This window comes from Aedes albopictus, chromosome 2, assembly GCF_035046485.1.
Source record: "Aedes albopictus strain Foshan chromosome 2, AalbF5, whole genome shotgun sequence".
NCBI lineage: Eukaryota > Metazoa > Arthropoda > Insecta > Diptera > Culicidae > Aedes > Aedes albopictus.
The window spans coordinates 332,242,566-332,266,227 of record NC_085137.1 but is presented as its reverse complement, the minus strand read 5'-3'; the positions used below and the strand labels follow the sequence as shown (position 1 = coordinate 332,266,227).

The window sequence follows — 23,662 nt, the reverse complement described above, 5'->3', positions numbered from 1 at the left end:
ATCCAACATGCAGCAAGGTTTTTCTGATACCTCGAGGAAGTCTAGAACCAATCATTTTCAGGATCCGAAGTCGAGGCTCACAGGCTTCTTTTACTGATTTACAGTGAGGCTTGAAGGTCAGCGTTCGATCTAGGGTGACGCCCAAAATCCGCAAGCGGTTGGTCTTCGGAATTGCCATTCGGTCGATTGTGATTTCGTTCGCCGGCTCCCTACGTGCATTTGGACTGCAGTAGAAGATGCACGATTTTGTTGCAGATATTAGAAATCCCACGCTTTTTGCCCACTGGTCGACAGCTTTTACGGCGGTTTGCAATTTGCGGTGCAATCCTTGCGCTTTCGGTCGTCGCACAACAAGGAGAATGTCATCTGCGTACAGTAATATGTCGACTCCCTTCGGTATTACTCTGAATATAGGCTGCATTGCGACAAGGAACAGTGTTACCGAAAGAACGGAGCCTTGTGGTACCCCATTCTCCAACGCATGCTCACGAGACAGCTTTCCTCCTACCGACACCTGGAATGTCCGCTCCGCGAGGAAGCTTTGCAACATATTCATCATTCGACCGCGGATTCGCCATGACTTTAAAGTACGCAAAATTCCGTGTCGCCAGGTGGTATCGTACGCCTTCGATAGATCCAGAGAAGCTATCAAGCAGTGCTCATCGATGCACGGTAGTGACTTCTCCAGCTCGGCAAAATAAGTGTCGATGCCAAGTCCGGCACGAAAAGCATGCTGTCGGTTGTCTAGTCGTCCACTTTTTTCTAATTCGGTGATAAGACGACGATTGATGATCCTTTCAAGCAGCTTTGCCATACAGCTGGTGAGCGAAATGGGTCGAAAAGCATCGGGTCCAGATTCACGACAGTTTTGTTTAGGAATGGGTACAACAATGGCATTGCGCCAGGTGGCAGGGAACTCACCATTACGCCAGATTTTATTCAGCAGTTCAAGGAGCGTCATCTTCACGGACAGAGGGAGACGTTGCAGCAGAGGGTACCCTATCATATCGGCACCTGTAGAGGCACCTCGCCCTTTGTCGAGAGCCCACAGAAGCTCATTCAGGGTTAAGTCAATGTTATATACATCTCCTGTGTTTTGCGAGAAGATCATGGACTCACGTTCAGCTGCCGCTTTCGCTATCTGAAACGAGGGAGGGTAACTACAAGTCGCTGATCTCTCTCTATAAACTTTCGCTAATTCTTCCGCTGCTTCTTCAGGGTTGTCCGTGAATCCATTCGCTCGTTTGATTACAATCGGCCGCTGTTGTCGGTTCCCACGTAGAGTGTTCACCGTTCGCCAAAGTTCAGTACTTGTGCTGCTTGGTGAGATTTTTGCTACGAAGTTTTCCCAAGACTGTTCCTTCGCTTGGTTTACTGCCTTTCTTGCTTCCGTTCTAGCTTCTTGGAATCTCGCCAAAGCTTCGGGTTGGTCAGGATTGGATCGCTGCAAACGTCGGAGTAATCGAAGACACTTCTTCCTTCGACGAATTGCCGTCTTCACTTCTGGGCACCACCATGGTACCGCTTTGGGTCCAATTCGGCCACTGGTTCTCGGGATTGACTTCTTCGCTGCTTCTATGATTTTTTCAGTAAAACTGACAACGTCCCACTCGACATCTGGTCGGATGGAGTCAACTATAATGCGTTCGTATAATTCCCAATCAGCTTGGTCATAGAGCCATTTCTGTCGTGTCATTTGTTGATTTGACCACCCGGGAACAGAGACCGTTATCGGAAAATGGTCGCTGTTGTACGTGTCAGATAGGATACGCCAGATGAATTTGTGAGCCAGACTTTCGGAACAAATCGTCACATCGATTGCCGAGGTGTTTCCCGTAGCTGGGTCAATTCGGGTAGGTGAGCCGTCGTTCAGGATCACCAACTGCTTGTCCAAGGTTGTTTCAGCGATGAATCTACCGAGCGCGTTTGATTGGTGTGACCCCCATGCGAGGTGGTGTGCGTTGAAATCCCCAAGTAGTAGGACCGGACCTTCCAGTTGATCGAACAGTTCATTCAGTGCAGTTTGACACTGAGCTGAACTCGGCGGAATATAAATAGATACAACAGTTACCTGGAGTGGTGTGTGGATGCGTACAGCTATGAGTTGGAGAGTGGTGTCGACCTGTATACGCTCAAAAGGTATGCCTTCTCGAATAGGAAGGCCTACCCCATGTTGCCAATGGTGTACACTATTTGATTCCAATAGAAGCGTGTAATTCCTACCGACGAAGTCTGTTGAAACAATGTGTCGACCCACTTTGGTCTCCTGGAGTGCTACGACAATAGGTTCGAGGTCAGCGATGAGGAGTTTTAACTCGCTAATGTTAGCCCTAAGGCCACGCAGATTCCATTGGATGGCGAAGCAGCTATCAGAACGACAATCAGTAATTGATCTAGTAGTAGAGGACGACATCGATGCTCTACTTGAGAGTGGGCCAGCTGTGGAAGAAAATAATTCCACGGTAGTCTCTGACGATAGTGGTTGGGGGTTGTAACTTGCCTGTGGGACGTTTTGCCCCACAGTGCCGGCTGCTGTCGAAACCATTACACTAGTATCTCCAATGCCGAAAACAGCCGGCACTGGGGAAACGCTTTGTGTAATGTTCATCCGACTGATTCTTGGAGGAGCTTCTGCTGATGACGGTTCTATCACGGTTTGGTTCAGATCTGTAAAGTTACCGGACGCGGCAGTATCTGTATGTTTCAATAAAGGATGGGAACTGACCTGTGGGACGTCCTGCCCCACAGTGCCAGCCGTTGCCGAAACTACTACACTATTGCTTCTAGATCCACCGGCAACAGCCGGCACTGGGGAAAGACTTTGTGTAGTATCGGCGTTGCTCTCGTTCTCGATTATGGTATTGATGTACGTTGATGTTGCTGACTGATTGATTGTTGTTGTAGGGCGGCGGTCAGGGCAAAGAAGGGCTACCCCTTCCCCCTGCCGTCTATCCCAAATTTCCGGAATCGCGGTGTTTTCTGTGGTTCCATCGGTTACGGAGATGAATTCATCATCAACGGGTTGGGGAAGACTTCCCGGATGACTCCTTCAATCTGCCGTACTTGCGTCGGAAGAGGTACTACACATTCCCAACTTCCGAACCGATTCATCTCATTGTCCGTATACATGCCTTGGTCGTCATAGGTGTCCAAACGTTGTTGGTGAGGTGGGCTATCGAAGACGCTGATTGGAAGGTGCCTGCGATGTTTCCGACTCTTCCTCGGAGTACTCCATTTGGGTAAGGTCGTGTGTGACTACTTTGGCTTTTTTAGTTTTTGGGGGTGGGCTTGGATCTGGTGAGGTATTCGATTTGTTACAGCTTGTGAGGCGTCCACGTTTTACTTCTTGGAAGGCTGGAGAATTGTTTCTTGATCGAGTGACGGGGCCAGTGATCGGTACTACTACTACTTTTGGTTCTCTGCTGTGGTGCGGTTTTCCTTGGCTGAGGGATTGTTCACTCAAATGTTGTTGTTTTTCCTGAGTGGTTTGTTGTAGAGTAGTTTGCGATTGAGTGGTTTGTTGCTAAGCGGTAATTTGTGCAATGTGTGCCATCATCTTCTCGATTTTTTCATCTTTCCGTTTGCTTTCCTCTTGCAGACGGGCAATTTCTTCGTCCTTTTTCATCATGGCCATTTCCAGTTCCTTCAACTTATTCTCTATTGTGCTTTGTTGTGCTACTACCTGCGCGTAGCTACCGCCTGATTGTTGTTCGGCTCGTTTCCTCGCCTCTGGGAAGGATACGTTGTCTCGGACTTTGATTTTCATCACCTCCAGTTCTTTTTTATATACCGGACACTGGCGGCTGGTTGGCCGATGATCACCCTTGCAATTCCAGCACAACGGTGATTCTCCGCACTCATCTCCGTGAAAGTTGTTCGAGCAATTGACGCAGCGTTGTGGTCCAGGGCAACGAACGCGGGTATGTCCGTAGCTGAAGCAACCATAGCAGAGCATGGGATTTGGGATATATGGGCGAGTGGGTACACGTCTCAGGCCAACTTTCATGGTTTCCGGGAATGTCGTTGTACAAAAGGTAAGGATAAGCGCGGGTGTATTCACTTCCCTTCCATCTTGATTTCTGGTGATGCGTTGTACTCGGATGACTTTGTCCTTCTTCATTTCAGCCAAAATATCGTCCTCCTCCATTTGAATTAGGTCAAAGGTAGAGATAATACACCTACTGATATTTAAGTTCGGATGTGGAATAACTTCCACTTCAGTTCCGTCGATCAGCTTCGTCAGTTTCAGTAGTTTGGTGACTTGCGCGGGATTACGAACTTTCAAGGTGTACTTAGTTCCTTTGGCTTCCGTCTTTGCATCTTCGATTTCTCCACCAGCACAAGTCTCAACCGATTTCCCGATGACATATGGATTAGTCGGCAACGTTACACCATCTTTTCCAATCAGCTGGAGATACGTCAGTTCACCAAAACTGTTGGTTGGATCCATAAACGTTGGTAATCTACGTCCAACATATCCTCCTGGGTCGCCGCTGCTAGCGGCCGCCATGGTGTTTTACGTTGGTATTACCAAAACGGCAACGGTCACCCGTTACCAACCCCAAATGAACGAAAGAAAAATAGAGAACAAAAAATTCCTACCTTCTTTGTCCCTTCAACGTGAAAACAACGGTATCGTACAAATATGCTTGCACCTCACTGTGAGTAGCAGCTCGTGGAACTCACTGTACCACTTTTCGGATGTCGGTAGACCACTTCGATTTTTCCTCACTTTGAAACTTTTAGCACTTTTTCTATTCCCGATACGTCTTGCTTCTGGCACGCCGCGTTCTACGTCGCCGAAACGGTGAATGAAATCGCCCGAGCAGCCGGCAGCCAGCCGCTTGTTTTGTAGTCCACCGTATGTCTCCCACACAAAAAATCACTTTTTTCAGCCGTTTTTTCACCGAATTTCGCCAAACCTTCACTGTACATTGCGCACAAAGCACTTCCCGCACCGACTGGTGTTCGTTACGACCGTTTTGATCGCGAAAACTACGAAAATCACGGTTTTGTTTCGATAGCGCACACTATTGCCACAAATCGCGACGGTGTGTCGGAACGAGGATGAATAATAATAATAATAATAATAATAATAATAATAATAATAATAATAATAATAATAATAATAATAATAATAATAATAATAATAATAATAATAATAATAATAATAATAATAATAATAATAATAATAATAATAATAATAATAATAATAATAATAATAATAATAATAATAATAATAATAATAATAATAATAATAATAATAATAATAATAATAATAATAATAATAATAATAATAATAATAATAATAATAATAATAATAATAATAATAATAATAATAATAATAATAATAATAATAATAATAATAATAATAATAATAATAATAATAATAATAATAATAATAATTAATGCTAAAGGATTTATACAATTCTATTCTGGTTTTTGTGTATTCATCTAACAAATATTGAAAAGTTCTTTACGTCATGTGTCGGCGTTAGTACCCAATGCACATTCAGTTGATAATAAATATGTTTCTTTCATTTTTTGCATTTACACAAAAATTTGAATGGTTTGTCATCTTCGGTGTCGACATTTGTAATATTTTAGTCAAAATGAATAAATGTTTTGACTCAATAGAAAAGGTTGCATGAGAGTCCGTCTAGGTTCGTCGTTGCATCGCGTCGCCGTTCTGTGTGCGTGCTTTTAGAGAAAAAAAAAACTAGTTTTTGTGCGAGTCGGTCGTGTGATGCCAGCAGCGGATGACATTTCAGCCCGTCTTGGTTCGTCGTTGCATCGCGTCGTCGTCCTGTGTGCGTACTCATCTTCGTACGAGGCGGTTTAGTGTGTTTTTGGAGGCAAAGGAAGTGCCGTTTTTTTCATTCGGATCGGGCGCGTTGTCGTCGACAATTTGAATGTGCCCATCGTCGTACCCGTGTGTTGTTGTAGCAGTTCAGTGTAATTTCGAGGCCAGTACTAAGATGCTGCAGCTCTGGTTTTTGTGTATTTAGGGTCTGGAACCATTTGGGCAGGAGCACCTATTTTGGGCACTTGCTGCTATAACTCAGTCAATTTTGAACCGATTGACTTGATTTTTGAGACACGATCTGATACGCACAGTATCTAACCATGTTCAAAAATTCAAGTCAATCGGTTTGAAATTGATTGAGTTATAGCAGCAAGTGCCCAAAATAGGTGCTCCTGCCCAAATGGTCCCAGACCCTATCTAACAAATATTGAAAAGTTCGTCACGTCATGTGTCGGCGCTAGTTCCAAATGCACATTTAGTTGATAATAAATAATTTCCTTTCATTTATTGCATGAACACAAAAATTTGAATGGTTCGTCATCTTCGGTGTCGACATTTGTAATATTTTAGTCCAAATGAATAAATGTTTTGACTCAAATAAAGGTTGCATGAATTTCTGGAAAAAGAGAGGGTCGGTAAAAGATAGACGGTGAACCATGCGGATGCGGTAAGATCTTTCTGATTTATTTATCACGTGTTATTTTGTTAATACTTGTGAATTGATCGCGTTCAGCATTGTCTCGCGCGGAAACGCAAACTACAGATGCGTCGGTGTTTAGCATTGTGTTCTCCTTAGTTGCGAATGAATAACTTATGTAGGGTGAGTTTTGAGGCACAAAAGATCGCGTTCGTCGTCCAAGGTTTAGAAGGGTATTTCTTCGCGAGCGCATTATTAATCGCGAATCAAAACATTACACTCGTTTACCACGACGAAATCCTCAACACATCTCCATTTCCCCTGTCCAAACTCCTAGTGATTTCTCGTAGTAACGCAGAGAATTCCTCGGTTATTGGCCTAAGCGAGAATCACGTCATCACTTCCTATCCTCCTTCCCTATCCTCAATTGACCTGCATTCGGACGCGGCCGGCGCTGGTATTGCTTATTGAAAAGTATTGGGATTCCAGCATTTACACAATGAAGAGAAAGCTTATCCCAAGCATCATCTGTTGGTTCTTTGTGTAAATGCAGTTGTCCTTGCAATAACAGAAGAGCAACCGCGGGCGGTCAATCATGCTGATGCTCAATCTTTATAACTTCGTGCAGAATAGTCCGATCTTTTCCAAATTTTGTCCACTGATACACAACTAGTTGGTCCACTTACAGTAAAAATTTGAGAATGTTTGATGTACTTTTCGAAAAGTTCCAGCTATTTGAATATTTTTTGAGAAGGGAAAATTTTGCCTGTCCCGATCATTTTGTCTATTCCCTGTACTTGCATCGTATACGAAGTGAATGAAATTGTAGAAACCGTATATTCATTTTTACAGTGCGTTGTTGCTGCACTTTTAATAGTCGAATGGTTTTGTTTACATATTTGTATGATGGAGGAAAGGAAAAAAAATATTCATCACAAATTTGTTATTTTTGTTGTTGACACATGCCAACTACGGTAGCAATAATTTCAACAAGGTTATCATACTATTTATATACAGCAGATGACTTATAATAAGTGGTGTACAGATTCCAACAACGATGTAAATTCCACGCCTCTTGCAAGGCACTTTTGGTGCCACTCAATGCACAACAACAACAACAACTCTCCCAACACAAGTCTCGTATTATGCTATTTTTTATTCGTTTCCTCCCATTCACTTTGAACTTTCTACTTCCAACTTGGCAATATGACCAATAGAGATAACGCGCAGTTCTCAATCAAAGGACCTAAGTTCGATTCCCACTGAACACCTTAATTTATTTGAAAATCCTGAGTCGTATATTGGTACACTCAATCGTAATAAGATCATGCAAAATCGTATAATTAGACGGAAAAAATCGGCGAAATCGTAATCATGTTGGATATAATCGCAGTATATATGTTTATATATGGCCTCCACTTTAGTATGTACACTCCCGATTAAAAGTTTGGGGTCACCCCCTCAAAAACATGTCACTTTTTAGGCCCATATCTCCGCCAATTCGCGTCCGATTTCAAAACCCTAGGACTCATTCAAAAGATAATAAGTCAAAGTAACTTTGAACATGCTTTAAGTGGAACTTTTCAAAAATATTTGTATGTAAACTCAACCCAAAGTTGCCAAATTTTCTAAAAAAATAAATATAAACTTACGGCAGTGTCGCTGGAAATTGGGTCGATCAAATTTTAGGATAAGAGTGGTAATATAATTTATTTTTTTGCTTTCGACTGCTTTTACCGAACTTAGCTATAAAATCAAGAAAAAAAGTTATTGAATAAATTAACTCTTGATGTCATCGACCAAGAGTTTGGGGTCACTCCTCAAAATGATGTATCGGCCAAAAGTTTGGGGTCACTATCATAAAACATGGAAAAGAATTTGTAAATATCTTCGTTATTTATAGTTCAATTTTAATTCTGTTTGGCTCATTTCAAAGACAATTAATTAAATTTACGTTTGACGTCTTTATTTAATTCAACGATTTTTAAATACAAAAATGTTATGTAAAATTAACACATTTCACCAACTGTCGAAAAATGAGGCAATTTCACGTTAAGTTTTAGTATGTAAATTTTAACAAATTCATTATGTTTCAAATAAGTCAAGAAGAATTGAAACTGAATGAAAGATGACAAAGATATTAAAAAATCACTTTTTTTTCACATGTTTAACGATAGTGACCCCAAACTTTTGGTCGATGACATCAAAAGTTAATTTACTCAATAACCTTTTTTTTTCTAGATTTTTTTAGCTAAGTTCGGTAAAAAGCAGTTGAAGGCTAATAGAAAGTAGGTTATATTACCGCTCTCATCTTAAAAGTTGGTCGACCCAATTTCCATCGACACTGCCGTAAATTTATTTGCATTTTTTAGAAATCTTGGCAACTTTAGCTTAAGTTTACATACAAATATTTTAGAAAAATTTTAATTTAAATCATGTTCAAAGTTACTTTGACTTATTATCTTTTGAATGATACCTGGGGTTTTAAAGTCGGACGCAAATTGACGGAGATATGGGCCTAAAAAAATGACATGTTTATTAGGGGGTAACCCCAAACTTTTGATCGGGAGTGTATATGCCTGTTTCGTGCATTGAATACGATTTCTTTGGTGCTATATGTGATTATTTTAGTTGTAATTTCGATATAGCAAACGAATTGCTGGCTGGGAAGTATAGTCCTTCATTTTTCATTCTTTTGCTGTTTACATTTCCCCTCTTCTTGAAAATGAATGTTGAAGTCGTGTTTTGCAAAGTTAAAAATATTGAAAATGCGTACATATATTGTAGAACATGTTAAAGAATTTTCGAAAAGGGACGTGATAAAATCGGAACAATAATGTATGAGCAAATATGGTGCAAATAAAATCATCTTTATTTTTTGTACCTGTTGATACTAAATTTTTATGAAGATTCAAACTGTGAGACACCTTGTACGTTGTGAGACGTTATTAGACCAAGCCCACTCGTGGGCTTAATACTAAAGGGTGCGGCAGGAAAAAATGCGAAAAGTTCAAGGCAATATTACACGCTAAATATGGGATATATATGACTATTTTTTCATGACAGTGTATCAGTCAATGTCTATATTCTAGCACTGAAAAATAAAAATGAACATATTTAATGTTTAACATGTGATAATGTAGGCCTAATAAGCGGATATCAATAAACTGCGCGCCCAATGGTCATTAAACAAAATGACTATAACAGTAACAGCTTTGGCGACGACTGTTTGGTAGACTTTTTGGGTATTTTTGTGGCGTTTCAGTCTTTTCGGGGATCAAAAACAACTATATGTTTTCTATTTCCAACGTTCGATCGAAACGTTGGAAATAGAAAACATATAGTTGTTTTTGATCCCCGAAAAGACTGAAACGCCACAAAAATACCCAAAAAGTATAACAGTAACAAAATTAGCTCAAATTCGATGAACAACCAGACCACACTGATCCAGAGCCATGTAGTTTCACATACCAGATGAAATAAGTACATATATTTGATGATATTGTAGAGAAATTCAAAAATTTTGTTTTGTCAGATGCGAAATTTAGCGACCTGTGTGATTTTCTGCGGTTTGAAAATTCTGGTCGTCTTCATCTTCAGGCGCCGCCCTGTAAAGGTTAGTGACCGAAATGGGAAATTTTTCAATTAACTTTTCAGAAAACTAGCCTATTATAGATCATGGAACGTTGTAACATAGATTGGTTAATGTCAAATGGACGAAAATGAGGTTTGAAGTTGAAAAACACTTTCGCATTTTTTCCTGCCGCATACTGTACACACGCAACAGCACGTCGTTAACGATTTTTAATTTCGTTACCCACCCATTTCCGCACCGGTCGTTCGTTTCCATGTGAGTAAAATAATGATCGGTCGCCTTTGCGCACCGGTGGTCTCTATTCTATCCGTAAGATCGTTTTTTTGCACTTCTGTAAATCATCGCAATATTTTGTGTATTTCTATGGTGTTATTGCAAATCTTATTCAGTATAATAATCTGTGCTCATATTTTGAAAGAAGGGGTTTTGGATAAGACTGAAAACAGTTAGTAAAAATTGAACTCAAATAAATAATTCCCTTGGAGATTTGTACCAGTTTTGGTGCGTTTAAAGATATTATTTTCTTAATAATGTATGATTGTATTAAATCTCGGAATTCAAGCAATCTTTTTTTAAATTATGTGTTTGTTGCTTACTGTATGACTTGTAGGTTGAATTTTGATCTAAAATAATATCCATCTCTTCGATATCCATGTTGCCTTTCTCGCAAAAAATTTATCTGAATTTGAGATTTTGAGCATCTTTTTAATAATTAGGTTTATTGAATAATTACATCCCTTGCATTTCCAACACATTTATAACGTAGTTGTCTCCTTTACAACTTCGCGTAGGTCAAGATTTTTGAATCCTGGTCATAGTAGAAGCTGTCTTCTAACAGTCTGCGATAAGTTTGCCCAACCTTTTTTCATTAACGTGTATTTTAACTTCAGCTTATTCTATACTCAGTCACAACCTTTTAGTTACAAAGCATCAATCGGAAATTTTAATATATATTGCGATCCTTTGGATGCTGGTATATGAATATTTTGTTGGAAGCAGATTCTATGCACTTGAAGTAGACTGCGTATTTGTCAAAGTACATAATGAGCCCACTCTCCTTTTTGGCACTTCATACAACAATTGTTGTTTTTTAACATCCAACGCCTTGCTTTTTCTATAACGAGGAACCTACAATATGGCAGTCCTGCACACCGCCTATTTTAATTGATGAAACTTGGCAGCTCGACAATATTTTTTTTTTAGATTATTATCGGTATGATTAAAGTTTGTTTTTACAAAAAAAAATTACTGAAGCGTTTCTATGATATCTGAATTGAGTTAGGTACAGTCAAAGCATCTTTGAAAAATCGTAACTACTCTTATCTAATCTTATACATACGAAGCCAGTACGGAATCACCCAGAAAGCAATCGTGTTACTTTTCTTGTCAATATTGATGCTTGCAGCATATCATAGATATGACACATGCATCAAAGCGGCCAGGTCTACTGCGTTGTATTTACGCGCAAAGATGATTCTTCGAAATACTTGCAGTACAGAATATTTTCTTTCGGCAAGGTACTTCTCGAATTTACAGGGAGGAAGGATGCGTGGACATATTGTACCAAACGATACAGATAACATGTTGATGAATATGTTTTAAATATATGAAAATGTGGATAAAAGAGCTGTGAATAAATGCGTAATATTGGAAAGATCTCCCCAATTGTTGGGTTGTTTTTATAGATCTAATGTCGAACCTCCTATTCTGTATGATCGGTGTTATTCGCATGGAGTCTTCGCAGATTTTTTTTCTGCTTTGCCTTATTGTTTCTACAAGAGTGAAGTTACCCATTTCGCACACTTTCTTCCTAATGTCTCGTTTGTTTAATTTATATTTTTAAATTTATATTTAATAAACCACCCATTGACGACCACCATTTTCAAAAACAGCAATCAAACCAAAACACCTTTGCCTTTTTCGGAATATACACGACAAAACGAAAGGCGAGGCACAGTTCTTTCAAAGCGGGGGATCTCAGCCCGGAAAGTGAAGAAAGAAAACCTTGTGGTCACTTATTACCGTCAAATGGTATCTTTCCGGGTTAGAAAATACGCACATCTTCTCACCGGAATCTGCGACGGATGACTAAAATTTTGGAACTTGTCGGAACAAACTTCGCGAGTTATTTATTTGGACATTTTTCTAAATGTGCGAAACCAAACTTTACTTGCTGCGTAGCAACCCCGGCTCATGAATGTACGTGTTAAAATAGCAAAACTCACTGAATCACTATACATTTCTTCAAATATTAGTTTCGAAACGATCGGCCGAATCAAAAACTAAAGGTGTGATTATGAACAATCGTAACTATTTTTATAAGAAAATCAATACATTTTCGTTATGCATGATCCTAAAATTGGCGAAGAAGGGAAAACTTTATTCATAACATACTTAAGCAAAGCTTGTCAATTTAAACCTATTATTTTTCGCCGTTTGTATTGTCACTCTATCACAATTTCACAATTGTATGTCAGACAATGTGTTGTGTTATTCGTGTAACGATCTATGATATTAATTGGTTGAAAATTTCAAATATTTGATGCAAACTAAAATAAATTCTTACCTATACAAAACAGGAAAATCATTCTCTAGAAACTATATACCTGGCAACAAATCCATACTCATGTTATTTCGTCTCCTCTTTACGCTACCCAGAGAGCTAAACGCGAGAGAGCGCACGAGCCTACGGATAGAGACCGTACTTTGCGTGTCTCTATATTCTAAGCCCCGCTACGAACCGTACGTAAACTTTTCGCTTTCGAGCCCTATTTAGCAGCGACCGGTGCGGTTCGCTTCTTTGTTCGGGGCTCTACTTAACGTTAAAACGCTTGATTGAGCCCATGAGTGGGCTTGGTCTTAAGAGGAAATAAGCCATCATCCGTAGAGAAAAACTTCAAGGCGTTTTTTTTCTCTCAATTTTCAAGCAATGGTAATAAAAAATTATCACTGCACTCTTTTTACCATCTAGATAACTGTGAAATAATTTTTGTGAATTTGGGCCAAAAAACTTCATTCTTGTAGTTGATGATTGCTGTTGATTGAATGATGGCTATTTGAGCATTAACCCGGCTTAGTGAATACTGGATCTCATTACATTTCTCCAGTTCGTCGACTTCAAGGCAGCATAGGACAATATCTACTCTAATGTACACTGTTGAAAATGCTTTGACATCCATATGCACAACAGAACATGTGCTCGATGAACAAATTGAGATTTGAAATTATGAAAAAAAAACCACGTACTCCGGTGAGACTCGGACTCAAGACTCCCAATTCGCTAGACGGGCGCTTCTATTCCTTCAAGCTACGGAGTCACTCGACTATCTCCGTCGCCAGTAGGCCTAGAACTGAACTCGATTCCACAATTGCACATGGTTATCTTTTTTTCACAATCCAAACCTCCTTCGGATGGGATTAGATGAAAAAAAAACAACTTCCTCTCCCGCTTTGACAGACATGTGCACAACAGTGTATGTGTTAGATGTTCATCAAAACCCATCCGAAGGTGGTTTGGATTGTGAAAAGGAGATAACCATGTACAATTGTGGAATCGAGTTCAGTTCTAGGCCTACTGGCGACGGAGATAGTCGAGTGACGCCGTAGCTTGAAGGAATAGAAGCGCCCCTCTAGCGAATTGGGAGTCGTGAGTTCGAGTCTCACCGGAGTACGTGGATTTCTTTTCATAATTTCAAATCTCAATTTGTTCATCGAGTACAAGAACGGTTCTTGTACGCGATTTTCCATAGCTTCGAAGAGTAGATACAATGTGATATGTAGAACACATTAGAGTAAATGTCAATTTCTTGATTTTGCTTTGGCTGACCAAGCCATGTGGGAACCCAAGCAGCACACAAGTCACAAAGGAGTGTCGACAGCGCAGGTTTTTGGTTGGACAACAGTCATTTTCAAGTTATTCTGCCTTGGAGTTAGATTTACACGAATGTAGCTTATGTACAACCAAAATATTGCGCTGTCGACACTTCTTTGTGACTTGTGTGCTGCTTGGGGGCTGTCCATTAATTACGTAAGGGTTTCTGGGGGGAGGGTGGGTTTGAGAAATCTTACGCGCCATACAAAAATATTTAGGCTCTCATACAAAAAATCTTACAAGGGGGGGAGGGGGTGCCGAAAAATCGCAAAATTTCCCTTACGTAATAAATGGACAGCCCCTTGAGAAGTGTGAGGAAGTGTTAAGATAGATTAAAGCAACGATGGACGGTGTACAAATGTCAAACCGTAAGTTTTCTTGTGAACTATTTTTCAAGTCTAGTCTATTCAAATCCCGCCAGGAACTGTAACAAGATGATGGACTATCAAGCCTAATCTTAAACATCTCCCTGGAAGGTGTAATGTGATAATGAAAATGTAATACAGCAGACGTTCATGCATCATGTTTAAGTTCCACTTATCGAGTGAAATTCAATAACTGCAACAACCGACAGACTTGAAAGGACTGCACTGCAACAAAAGTACGTGTGAAAACATAACATTGTTTTTGACAAATACTGGTGCAATCAGAGGGAAGCAGTAAACAAATTTTCCCATAGTTTGAACCAAAAACACGTTCAGATACGTTTTTATTGTCAATCTACACATTTTATCACGATTCTAATCGCAATTTTATGAAGCATTTCAATAAGCATATCAATGAGCACAAAATCATTACTCACGTTGTTTAGTGAATCCTGCTATTTTAATTTTTAAAGAAAAATGTTTGGGTGACGTCTAAAAAAAAGATTTTCTTAAATAACATTTTACGCACTGATTTCTTGTAATTACATAGTTTCAAGTACTTTTAGAGCATTCAATATACAGCTTTTTTGAGCAAACTTTGCTTGTCTTGATAATTTTGTCTTTGATGTGTAAAATTCTATAGCTTATGTATGGCTTCTTTAATAGTAATTTTCGCATCATGTAAAAAAAAATTACTGAAAAAATTAATAAACTTTTTCAATATACTTTGAGCAAGAGAAATTCTAAATAAAAAATAGATTCCGAAATAAAATGAAATAAACAATGCATTTCTGTGCCTTGGTTGTACTTACATTGTGATTTTCTCATCTAAAATTCCAGGACCATGCTCTGTGTTTTATTTCGTCTCAGTTTTGTAGTCTCAGTTATTTAACTGTTAGTCATACTCAAGCCAACATTCCAAATCAAACACCCAACTGGCATCCCTGAACTGGATCACATTTCCCAACTTGGTCACATTCCTTTCACAGCTTCTTCTTCACGCACACTGCACTACTCGTCTCGACGCTAGTACCAGCCGTTCTTCTCATTTTATTTCTTCTTCTGATAATCCCCTTTGCCTATTGAAGGAGCATCTTTTGCAAATTTTTGGGGCGAGTTCATCACTTGTTCTCGTTATGTCGCTAATAGCGTAGTCTGGGCTGACTCTGAAATATGAGGCGCGCTCAGATATGCGTTCGGTATTCAAATATTGCCATCCAATTTGGGTTATCGGATTAGCATAAGTGAGATTGTTGTATATTTCACATTCAGGTGATTTCTAATTTATTCTTGGTTTCCACCCTCTATGCATAAACGTACGATTTCACTAATCCAACATAATTTTTCGTTACACTTGCTTGAAACGTATTGTGTAGTTGATAACACTTTTTACGTTATTATATTTCGGAAATTGCAGAACATCCTCCAATAAAGTTCAATTGAGAGATGAGTATTCGCAGCTGCACCCATTCGATTTTTTTGTCGTTTACAGTGGGGAATGCGTGCACTCGCGTCGAAAATCTTCTTCGATGTTTCATTGATCTGTTTCACAAATGCTCAGCAGGCAACCCCCCAGCACTAGACACTGCATTGCCAGCAACACCACTAACCGATGTCACAATTTGCACATCTCACGCTCCCCACCCTGAAAATGGGCGGTGGTAAACGCATTTTTCCGTAGTTTTCAGCCCCACATTTAATTAGGGCCAATGGTTCTGCACTCCAACTGCACACCCGATAGGGTGGAAATCCAGCTGTACGGTTGATTATTCCTTTCTTCACTCGTGAGCTTTGAAATCCACACTCCAACACTTAAAATGCCTAGCTGCCCGAAGGGATCCTAGTCACACTTGGAGCAGCTGGGCTGGAAGCCACCCGTATCCTGGCCACTCCTGCCGCTGGAAATGGTCCCCGAAACGCTCTGCTGCTGTAAGCGACAGCAGACTATTTCCCGGTCGTTCCGAGCTGTCGGAAGGTTGTTCGGTTTCTGAAAATGGGATACGGATTTTCCAGCCAGCCAGTCAGTGGCCTTTCTGTCGCTGTAGAGTGAGTGACCGGAGAAAATGCTCCAGGTGGAAAAGCGCTCTCTGAGCAATCCGGTGGGTTCTCTCCCTCATATTGTGCCTTTCATTCATGGTTTTCAGGATGTACGCGTGGGCGAGCTATGCTACTATTTCCGCGGTTGTGTGAGTATGCTGGATCCACGCGCGGGAAAATCTGACAATCAGGTGATAATAATGGGTACTAAAAATTGCTGCACTTTGACAGGGACCATACTAATGATTAGTACAAATGTATATAGCACCAATTTAAAAATAATCAATGGGTGCATTTATCCGACTAATGGGGCAAGGATGCATTTTGGAATTCGTATGTTTATTTCAATCAAAAGCTCAACATCTAAGTTCGCACTACACTACGCGTCAAAAATAGGGAATCGGATATTGCAACACTCTGAATATTGCAACAAGTTTAGCAAGAGCCTAAAATGTACCTAGACTATTTCAGGAAAAATTCTTGAAAAGTGCAACACCTATATGCATATTTTGGGATGCAAAATGCTGAAACAACAAGGAGCGTCTAAGTTAAATCTGGTTCTCACAAGTTCCTATCTCATGCTTCCACCGGTGACTGGTCAATCGACATAGGCAAAACTACCGGCGATGCCAGGCACCCACAAGCATTCGAATGGATTGCTGTAAAATATAGGACGTGAAATAATGAATGGATGAACTAAAGATTTTTTGTTTGTAGTCCACTCCCTGGTAGAAATCCGTAGTTCTTCCATGTCAATCAATGATAAAGACCGTCAGCTAAGAGCTGTGTGCTTAGCTGATAGTGCAGCCTGGGCATTGTTGTCCTTTTGATTTCAGATAGATTTAGGAGGTACGTCCAGAGTGTTTGTTCACCAAAGAGGTGAGGCTCAAACAGCGGCTAGGTATAAAATGCTTTTCCAACGGAGGATTCACCTGAGGTGGCACCTTAGGTTAACAACCTACTGTTTTCGAAACTCAAAATCGGTTACAGAAACTGAAAGGGTTCGTTCAAATATTACGTAACGCTAAGGGGGGAGAGAGGGGGTCTAAAGCTGTGTTACGCTTCATACAAAATTTCAAAATGTTCCATACAAAAATTGTTACGTGGGGGAGGGAGGGGGTCTAAAATTGTCATATTTTGCGTTACGTAATATTTGAATAAACCAAATGAGGGATAACTTACTAATTCAACGGCAACGACATTCAGCGCGAAACAAAAGACAAGAATTGGAACTTGGAATGTACTAATCCTAGCCCAGAAGGGTAAACTGGCACATCTAGACAATGAGACATGTCGTATGAAGCATGAGATCCTAGGATTGAGCGAAGCCCGTTGGCCGAACTTTGCAGAACTCAGATAGGCGTCGGGTCAAATTCTGCTATACTCTGGCCAACGAGGTGAACACGCTCCTCGCCACCGTGGAGTTGGTTTCCTGCTCAGCGCTCGCGCCCACGCTGCGCTCATGATGAAGGAACTTATTAATGAGAGGATAATTGTAGTCAGATTCAGAACACGGGTTCGAAACCCTCCCATGATCCAATTTTACGCGCCAATTGATGCTGCCGAATTGCAAGACAAAGAGAGCTTTTACAGTCAACTGAATGTGCTGTCGTGGGCAAGACTCCGAAAGCTGGTCTCGGAGAAATGAGCGAAAACGGAGAGCTGTTTGCAGAGTTTTGTGGCAACAATGACATGGTGATTGGGGGATCGTTCTTTCCTCATCGACCAGTGCACAAGTGACATTGGTTTCCCGTGATGGCGTCACGGAAAATCAAATCGACCACATCTGCATCAGCCGAAAATAGAGACGGAGCCCTCTTGATATGCGGAACAAACGTAGCGCCGACATTGCGTCCGATCATCACCTTCTAATCGAGATCCGACTGCGCATTGCTAGGATCCATCGACAGGAGGAGAAAATCGGACGTTTCAACACACGCCGACTGGAAGACGCTGCGGTGAAAAGGTCCTTCGTCGAGGAGCTAGAGAACCGTGCTGCGAATATTCCAGAAAGTGGAAGTGTAGAAGATCAATGGAGCGCCATCAAGAACGCCTTCATCGCTAGCGGCGTTGGGTGAGCTACGCACCCGAAGAAAGCAGTCGATCACAGATAATACCTGGAGGAAGATAGAGGAGCGAAGGAACGCCAAAGCCGCGATAGAGCGAGTGAATACACGAGGAGCCAAAGCCGTAGCCCGTCAGCGCTATTCGGCTCTCGAGAAAGAAGTGAAACGCTCATGTAGATGGGACAAAAGAGCGTGGGCGGACTCCCTAGCCGACGAAGGCGAGAAAGTCACAAACACCGGTGACATCCATCTCCTCTACGATGTCTCATGTCGCCTTAGTGGGACCAAGATGAATGCTTCGATGCCTGTGAAAGACACGTCTGGACAGTACCTGACCGACCCTCCTGACCATTTGAAACGCTGGTACTTTGGAAACAGCCATAAGTAGCATGAAATCGAACAGGGCCCCTGGGGTCGATCGCATATCAGCTGAGATGCTCAAAGCTGGTCCCGTAGTATCCGCACAAGTACTGCATCAATTATTATGCAATATACCTATGGGAAACCGCGACATTTCCGGCCGACTGGATGCAAGGCGTCTTAATAAAGTTCTCAATAAAGGGTGACCTGACTGTATGCGATAATTGGCGGGGCATCATGTTACTGTGTATCGTTCTTAAAGTCCTCTTCAAAGTGATCCTTAACCGGATACAGGAGAAGATTGAGGCAAGTCTCCGACGGCAGCAAGCAGGATTCCGTGCCGGACGATCCTGTGTGGACCATATTGTCACGCTCCGTATCATTCTGGAGCAAATCAATGAATTCCAAGAGTCATTCTACTTGGTGTTCATTGATTACGAAAAAGCTTCCAACCGTCTCAATAACGAAAACATGTGGGAAGCCCTCAGGCGCAAAAGTGCCCCTGAGAAAATCATCGGCCTCATTGAAGCACAGTACAGGGCATTTTCGTGCAGAGTACTGCACAACGATGTTTTGTCCGATCCCATCCGGGTCGTTGCTGGAGTGAGGAAAGGATGTATACTATCACCGCTACTGTTCCTCATCGTAATCGACGAAATGCTGGTAGGTGCGATTTACCGCGAGCCAAATCGTGAATTGCTGTACCACGGAGCACCTAAATGACTTCGAATTGGCTGATGACGTTGCTCTTCTAGCTCAACAGCGCTCTGATATGCAGAGCAAGCTTGATGATCTTCCCAGTAAACATTTTGGTCTGTATAATTTGTGTTATACACTACTATATAAGAACCAATTCAATCGTATAAACTGCACAAAACTGCTATATACTTACCAAAGTGGAGGCCATATACATACTTCTGACGATGTTTCGCGATTTCATATGATCATCATTACGATGCCCCGTATAATCGATCGAAAGAATAAAATACGACTTCGGGTGATATGTAATACGATGTCCGAAATTAGCTGTAAAAAAGTTGACACCTAGTCTAGAACACGACACCTCGAGATTGTGAGTCTAAACCCATACCATTGTTCTAACTGATCTGCCTTGAGAAGAGCACAAATTTTGGCCAATATAAGCTAAAGCTTTCTCAGCCACCCATGAAACTTGCCTTTGTCTTCCTACATGAGTGCAGATATGAAGAATGGGCTGCAATTTTTCCTAAGTCATTGCGATTTCATTTATCACAATGCTGTACTGATATATAGTATACCTAATGATGAGTAGTCAATTTATATACAACTCATAGCGAGTTGGATTAGCACTTATTACGACATGTTTTGTTTACAACATCAGTCCCGCGTCGTCGTCGTCGTCGTCGTCGCGGGAAAAGTTTACTGTTCATGTAGGAATAATTGTAAGACAAATGTCTTCTTTCGGTAACTATGAACACTCCCATAGATTGCCCGAATATCATTATTGGCAAACAGAATGGTTCCAGTCCCAAAATATAATCAGCAGCCAGGCGGTGTAGAGCAAGGCAAGTGGGTGGCTTTTTTCATTTTGCATCGTTGCGGTGCCGAAATTCATTAAGTCATTACGATTCCCAACCAAACTTTACTAACATTATATATGACTTGTAAACGTATGCAAACAGTGACGACTTCAATTAGCGTGATTTATGACTTGCTTTATACACAACAATGTTACTCCAAAACAAATCGCAGCAACGATTTATATACAATTGGACTTGACATTTTTTATCACAACATTCAACGATTTTTACGATTTTGATTTCTGACAGAGCGATATACGATTTTGAATGCACTTCCCATTACGATCTGTGGTTTACTGGGTTGCCAATCGCTCCTCAGCGGCAGGTCTTACCATCAACGGCAACAAGACCAAATCGTTGGATGTAGACACGGTCAACCATTCCAGCTTAACGGTAGCTGGGCAATCAGTGGAAAATATTGAAAGCTTCCAATATCTCGGTAGCCAAATGGCGGCCGATGGCGACACCAAGATCGACATAGGTGCACGGATCAAGAAGGTGAGGGCTGCTTTTGCGAGTTTAAGAAATGTATGGAAAAACAACCAGATTAGTCGACGCACCAAAATCCGATTTTCAACTCTAACGTGAAATCTGTGCTGCTATACGCCAGTGAAACCTGGTGTGTATCAGTGGAGAACAGTTAATGGCTGCAGGCCTCCATAAATAGATGCCGTGCATGGTGGCCTCACGATCTCCAACGTGGAGCTCCATCGTCGATGTCATCAAACGCCGATAGCGACAGAAATTCGGTAGCGGAAGTGGTGCAATTACGGATACGAAATGTGCAAGCAAGTGCTAGATTGGAACCATGAGCATGAGCAGCAGAGGCAGGCTCAGAGGCTCATGGTGGCACAGCCTCAACAATGAAATGAAGGAAGTTTACATAAATTTGACCTGGCCATGGGTGAAGGCGATGGAGAATCGCCCATGATGGAGATCTCTCAGCTTTAGTGGGAACATTTTTTTAATTCGACATTAATTCAACGGAACATAACAATCAACAAAAAAAAATGATTCAGACTAAGATGGAAGTTATCATACATTTTATTGCAGTAATTTGATCACTTCATTCAGTGATATTTTACATCATGCCTATGTTCATACTATTTTTTTCAAAACTTTCATTATAAAATCACGTTAAATATTTCTGACACACATAGCAATTTGATGCTTCACAGTCTTGTGCTTTCCATTTCACTTCACTGTTTTCCAGAACTGCTACCATGCACATATTCTTCCCCGGTATAGAACTGGGCTCGTTGCTCTTCCAGCGTAGATATTTTGTCAATCCTCCAACGGGGCTCAACTCAGATAGCCAAATCCACGAGTTCCGTTTTCCCGCATCGGTTCCACCAAGCCAAACATTTTTGCCCGCTAGTGCTCTGTAATTGTTTAATAGAAATTTCGCCAGCCGGTCAGAATCCTGCGAAGATTCATCGGACGCAAGCTGCTGTGTCTTTCCCATGCAATACCGGAAGGCTGTCCAGAAGGTACCCTGAAAAGAGAAAGAAAACCAACAGCTGTGTGTTTTAATTTTTTGTTTGTGAAGTTTCAAATCAATATTTATTATTGAATTGGAATCTACAAAGTGACACGAATGCACTTCGGTGTAAAGTGTCATTAATTAAATAAAAAAAAAAAACTACGAAGTATGTTAGCATCAAATGCTCCACGGAAACTTACCGCATTGGAGCCACACCGTAAGGTATACGCGACACCTCGTTGCAAGAACTCGTTTGGATTGATGGAAACAGCAGGATTCGTTGCGCTGGTCAGTATAGCTAAAAGTAGGGATATCGATAAATTTGAAATTATTTTATTTAAAACAACATGCGTTAACCACTTACGAGAATAAAGTTTGAGTTGCTCATCGTGAGCATCGGCTTGGATTGCAGCTGTTTGATCAGTTTCTCCGGTCCATGCAGTGTTATGGTATGTGGAGAGTAAGACGAAAAATAAAATTGTCCGATGCATTCTGCTTGCATAACGGGAGTGCTGATTATTTCGGTAAGAATGCGGTTTTATATTGCTGGTTTGATTTCAGAACTGCATATTGACTTGGATGCCATCTTCGTATAATGTTTTTCTCTCAAACCGGTTGCTTGCATTAGTTAAATTATTTTGGTTGTAACCCACAACTGCAAATATGAGTGGTTATTCGAGCAGGAGAAAATAGCTGAAGAATACCAAACTCAGGTATGGAAATCCGAATACCTACAACCTGAATGAGGTATTAAGAAGCTCTGCATAAGAGGTAAAATACCTGAAATGATAACTGGTGTGTATTCTATGCATAACACGTGAATAATGACATCAGGTATGGCAATACCTAAATAATAATCGACGATTTTTTCATACAAACAGTGATTTTTCCATATTTGAATAATACCTCAAGTAGTCCTCAACACCAAACCAATAACTCGTTGAGGTATTTTATGAATACCTACAAAATACTAAAGTAAGTTATTTTCAATACCAGGTCAGGTATGATACCTGACTTTGGTATGCTGCAGTTATGTGTCAGTTATTCGTTCCTGCTCGGGTAAGGTTAAACTGCATGCATTTACTTATTTTTATTTTTTTTACTAAATAACGCAGCAATATTTTCGGTTCTAATTCACATTTACAGGAAGAATCAAAGTATCACAGTTTATCAGTTCTCCAAAAAGCATTTTTTCAAACTTTCGATTAAAAATTGTTTTTGAAAAAATAAATTTGAAACGATAACACAGCGCAACAATTTTTTGTCTCTGAAAGATTTTAGGCCGCTGAACCCGGATCCGGTCTCAAATTCGCTCAAGCACATCGCAGTTTTAAACTTTACCTGAATTTATAGGGACAAATTTGCGATTCTGGGCTTTTTTAATTGCAAGCTGTTAAGCATGGAAATATTATTTTTAAGCAATCAGCGGGTAAATTGATCTATTAACATTTAAATTAACGACTCATGCAAAATATCCCGTTTTACCAAATCAAATTTGATAGATTTTAGCATTTCATGTTAGTATGTAAACTTGCATGCAACTTTTGGAAGGTGACTTGTTTGGGAAATATCGTACCTAACTTAAATCGCTTAAAACTATCAAATTCGATTTTGTGAAACGATTTTTTTTGCATGAGTCATTGATGTACTTGTTATTTGACCAATTTACATTTTGATAGCTTAAAAAATAGTTCCATGCCTAATAGCTTGCAGTCAAAAAAGCCCAAAATCGTATATTTTACCCTATAAATAAACTGCCCATAACTGCATAACAGTCACATTCGACAAAAGTAGGCATTGAAGAAAATGGAGCTGAAAGTTTGCAACTTGTGCTAGTATGTGAAAGGATTGATATTTCAAAAATTTGCCAAAAATTCAGAATT

The 23,662-nt window shown here is 40.5% G+C and overlaps 2 protein-coding genes across 2 annotated transcripts in view; both read right to left on the bottom strand.

The window, feature by feature from the left end:
- LOC109426171 (uncharacterized) overlaps window positions 1–16,535 on the bottom strand; it is a 275,931-nt gene extending 259,396 nt beyond the window's left edge. Inside the window, exon 1 of the mRNA XM_062852538.1 lies at window positions 15,087–16,535. The gene's annotated coding sequence lies outside the window, so the exon portion shown is untranslated. The remainder of the gene's footprint in view (window positions 1–15,086) is intronic.
- Window positions 16,536–21,352: 4,817 nt separating this feature from the next.
- Window positions 21,353–22,703, bottom strand: LOC109426181 (C-type lectin-like). Its single transcript, XM_029874776.2, has 3 exons — window positions 22,144–22,703; window positions 21,980–22,077; window positions 21,353–21,791 (listed from the first exon to the last, which is right to left on the bottom strand). The coding sequence occupies exons 1-3, from the start codon at window positions 22,268–22,270 to the stop codon at window positions 21,429–21,431; spliced, it is 588 nt and encodes a 195-aa protein (XP_029730636.2). The 5' UTR covers window positions 22,271–22,703; the 3' UTR covers window positions 21,353–21,428.
- Window positions 22,704–23,662: the final 959 nt, after the last annotated feature.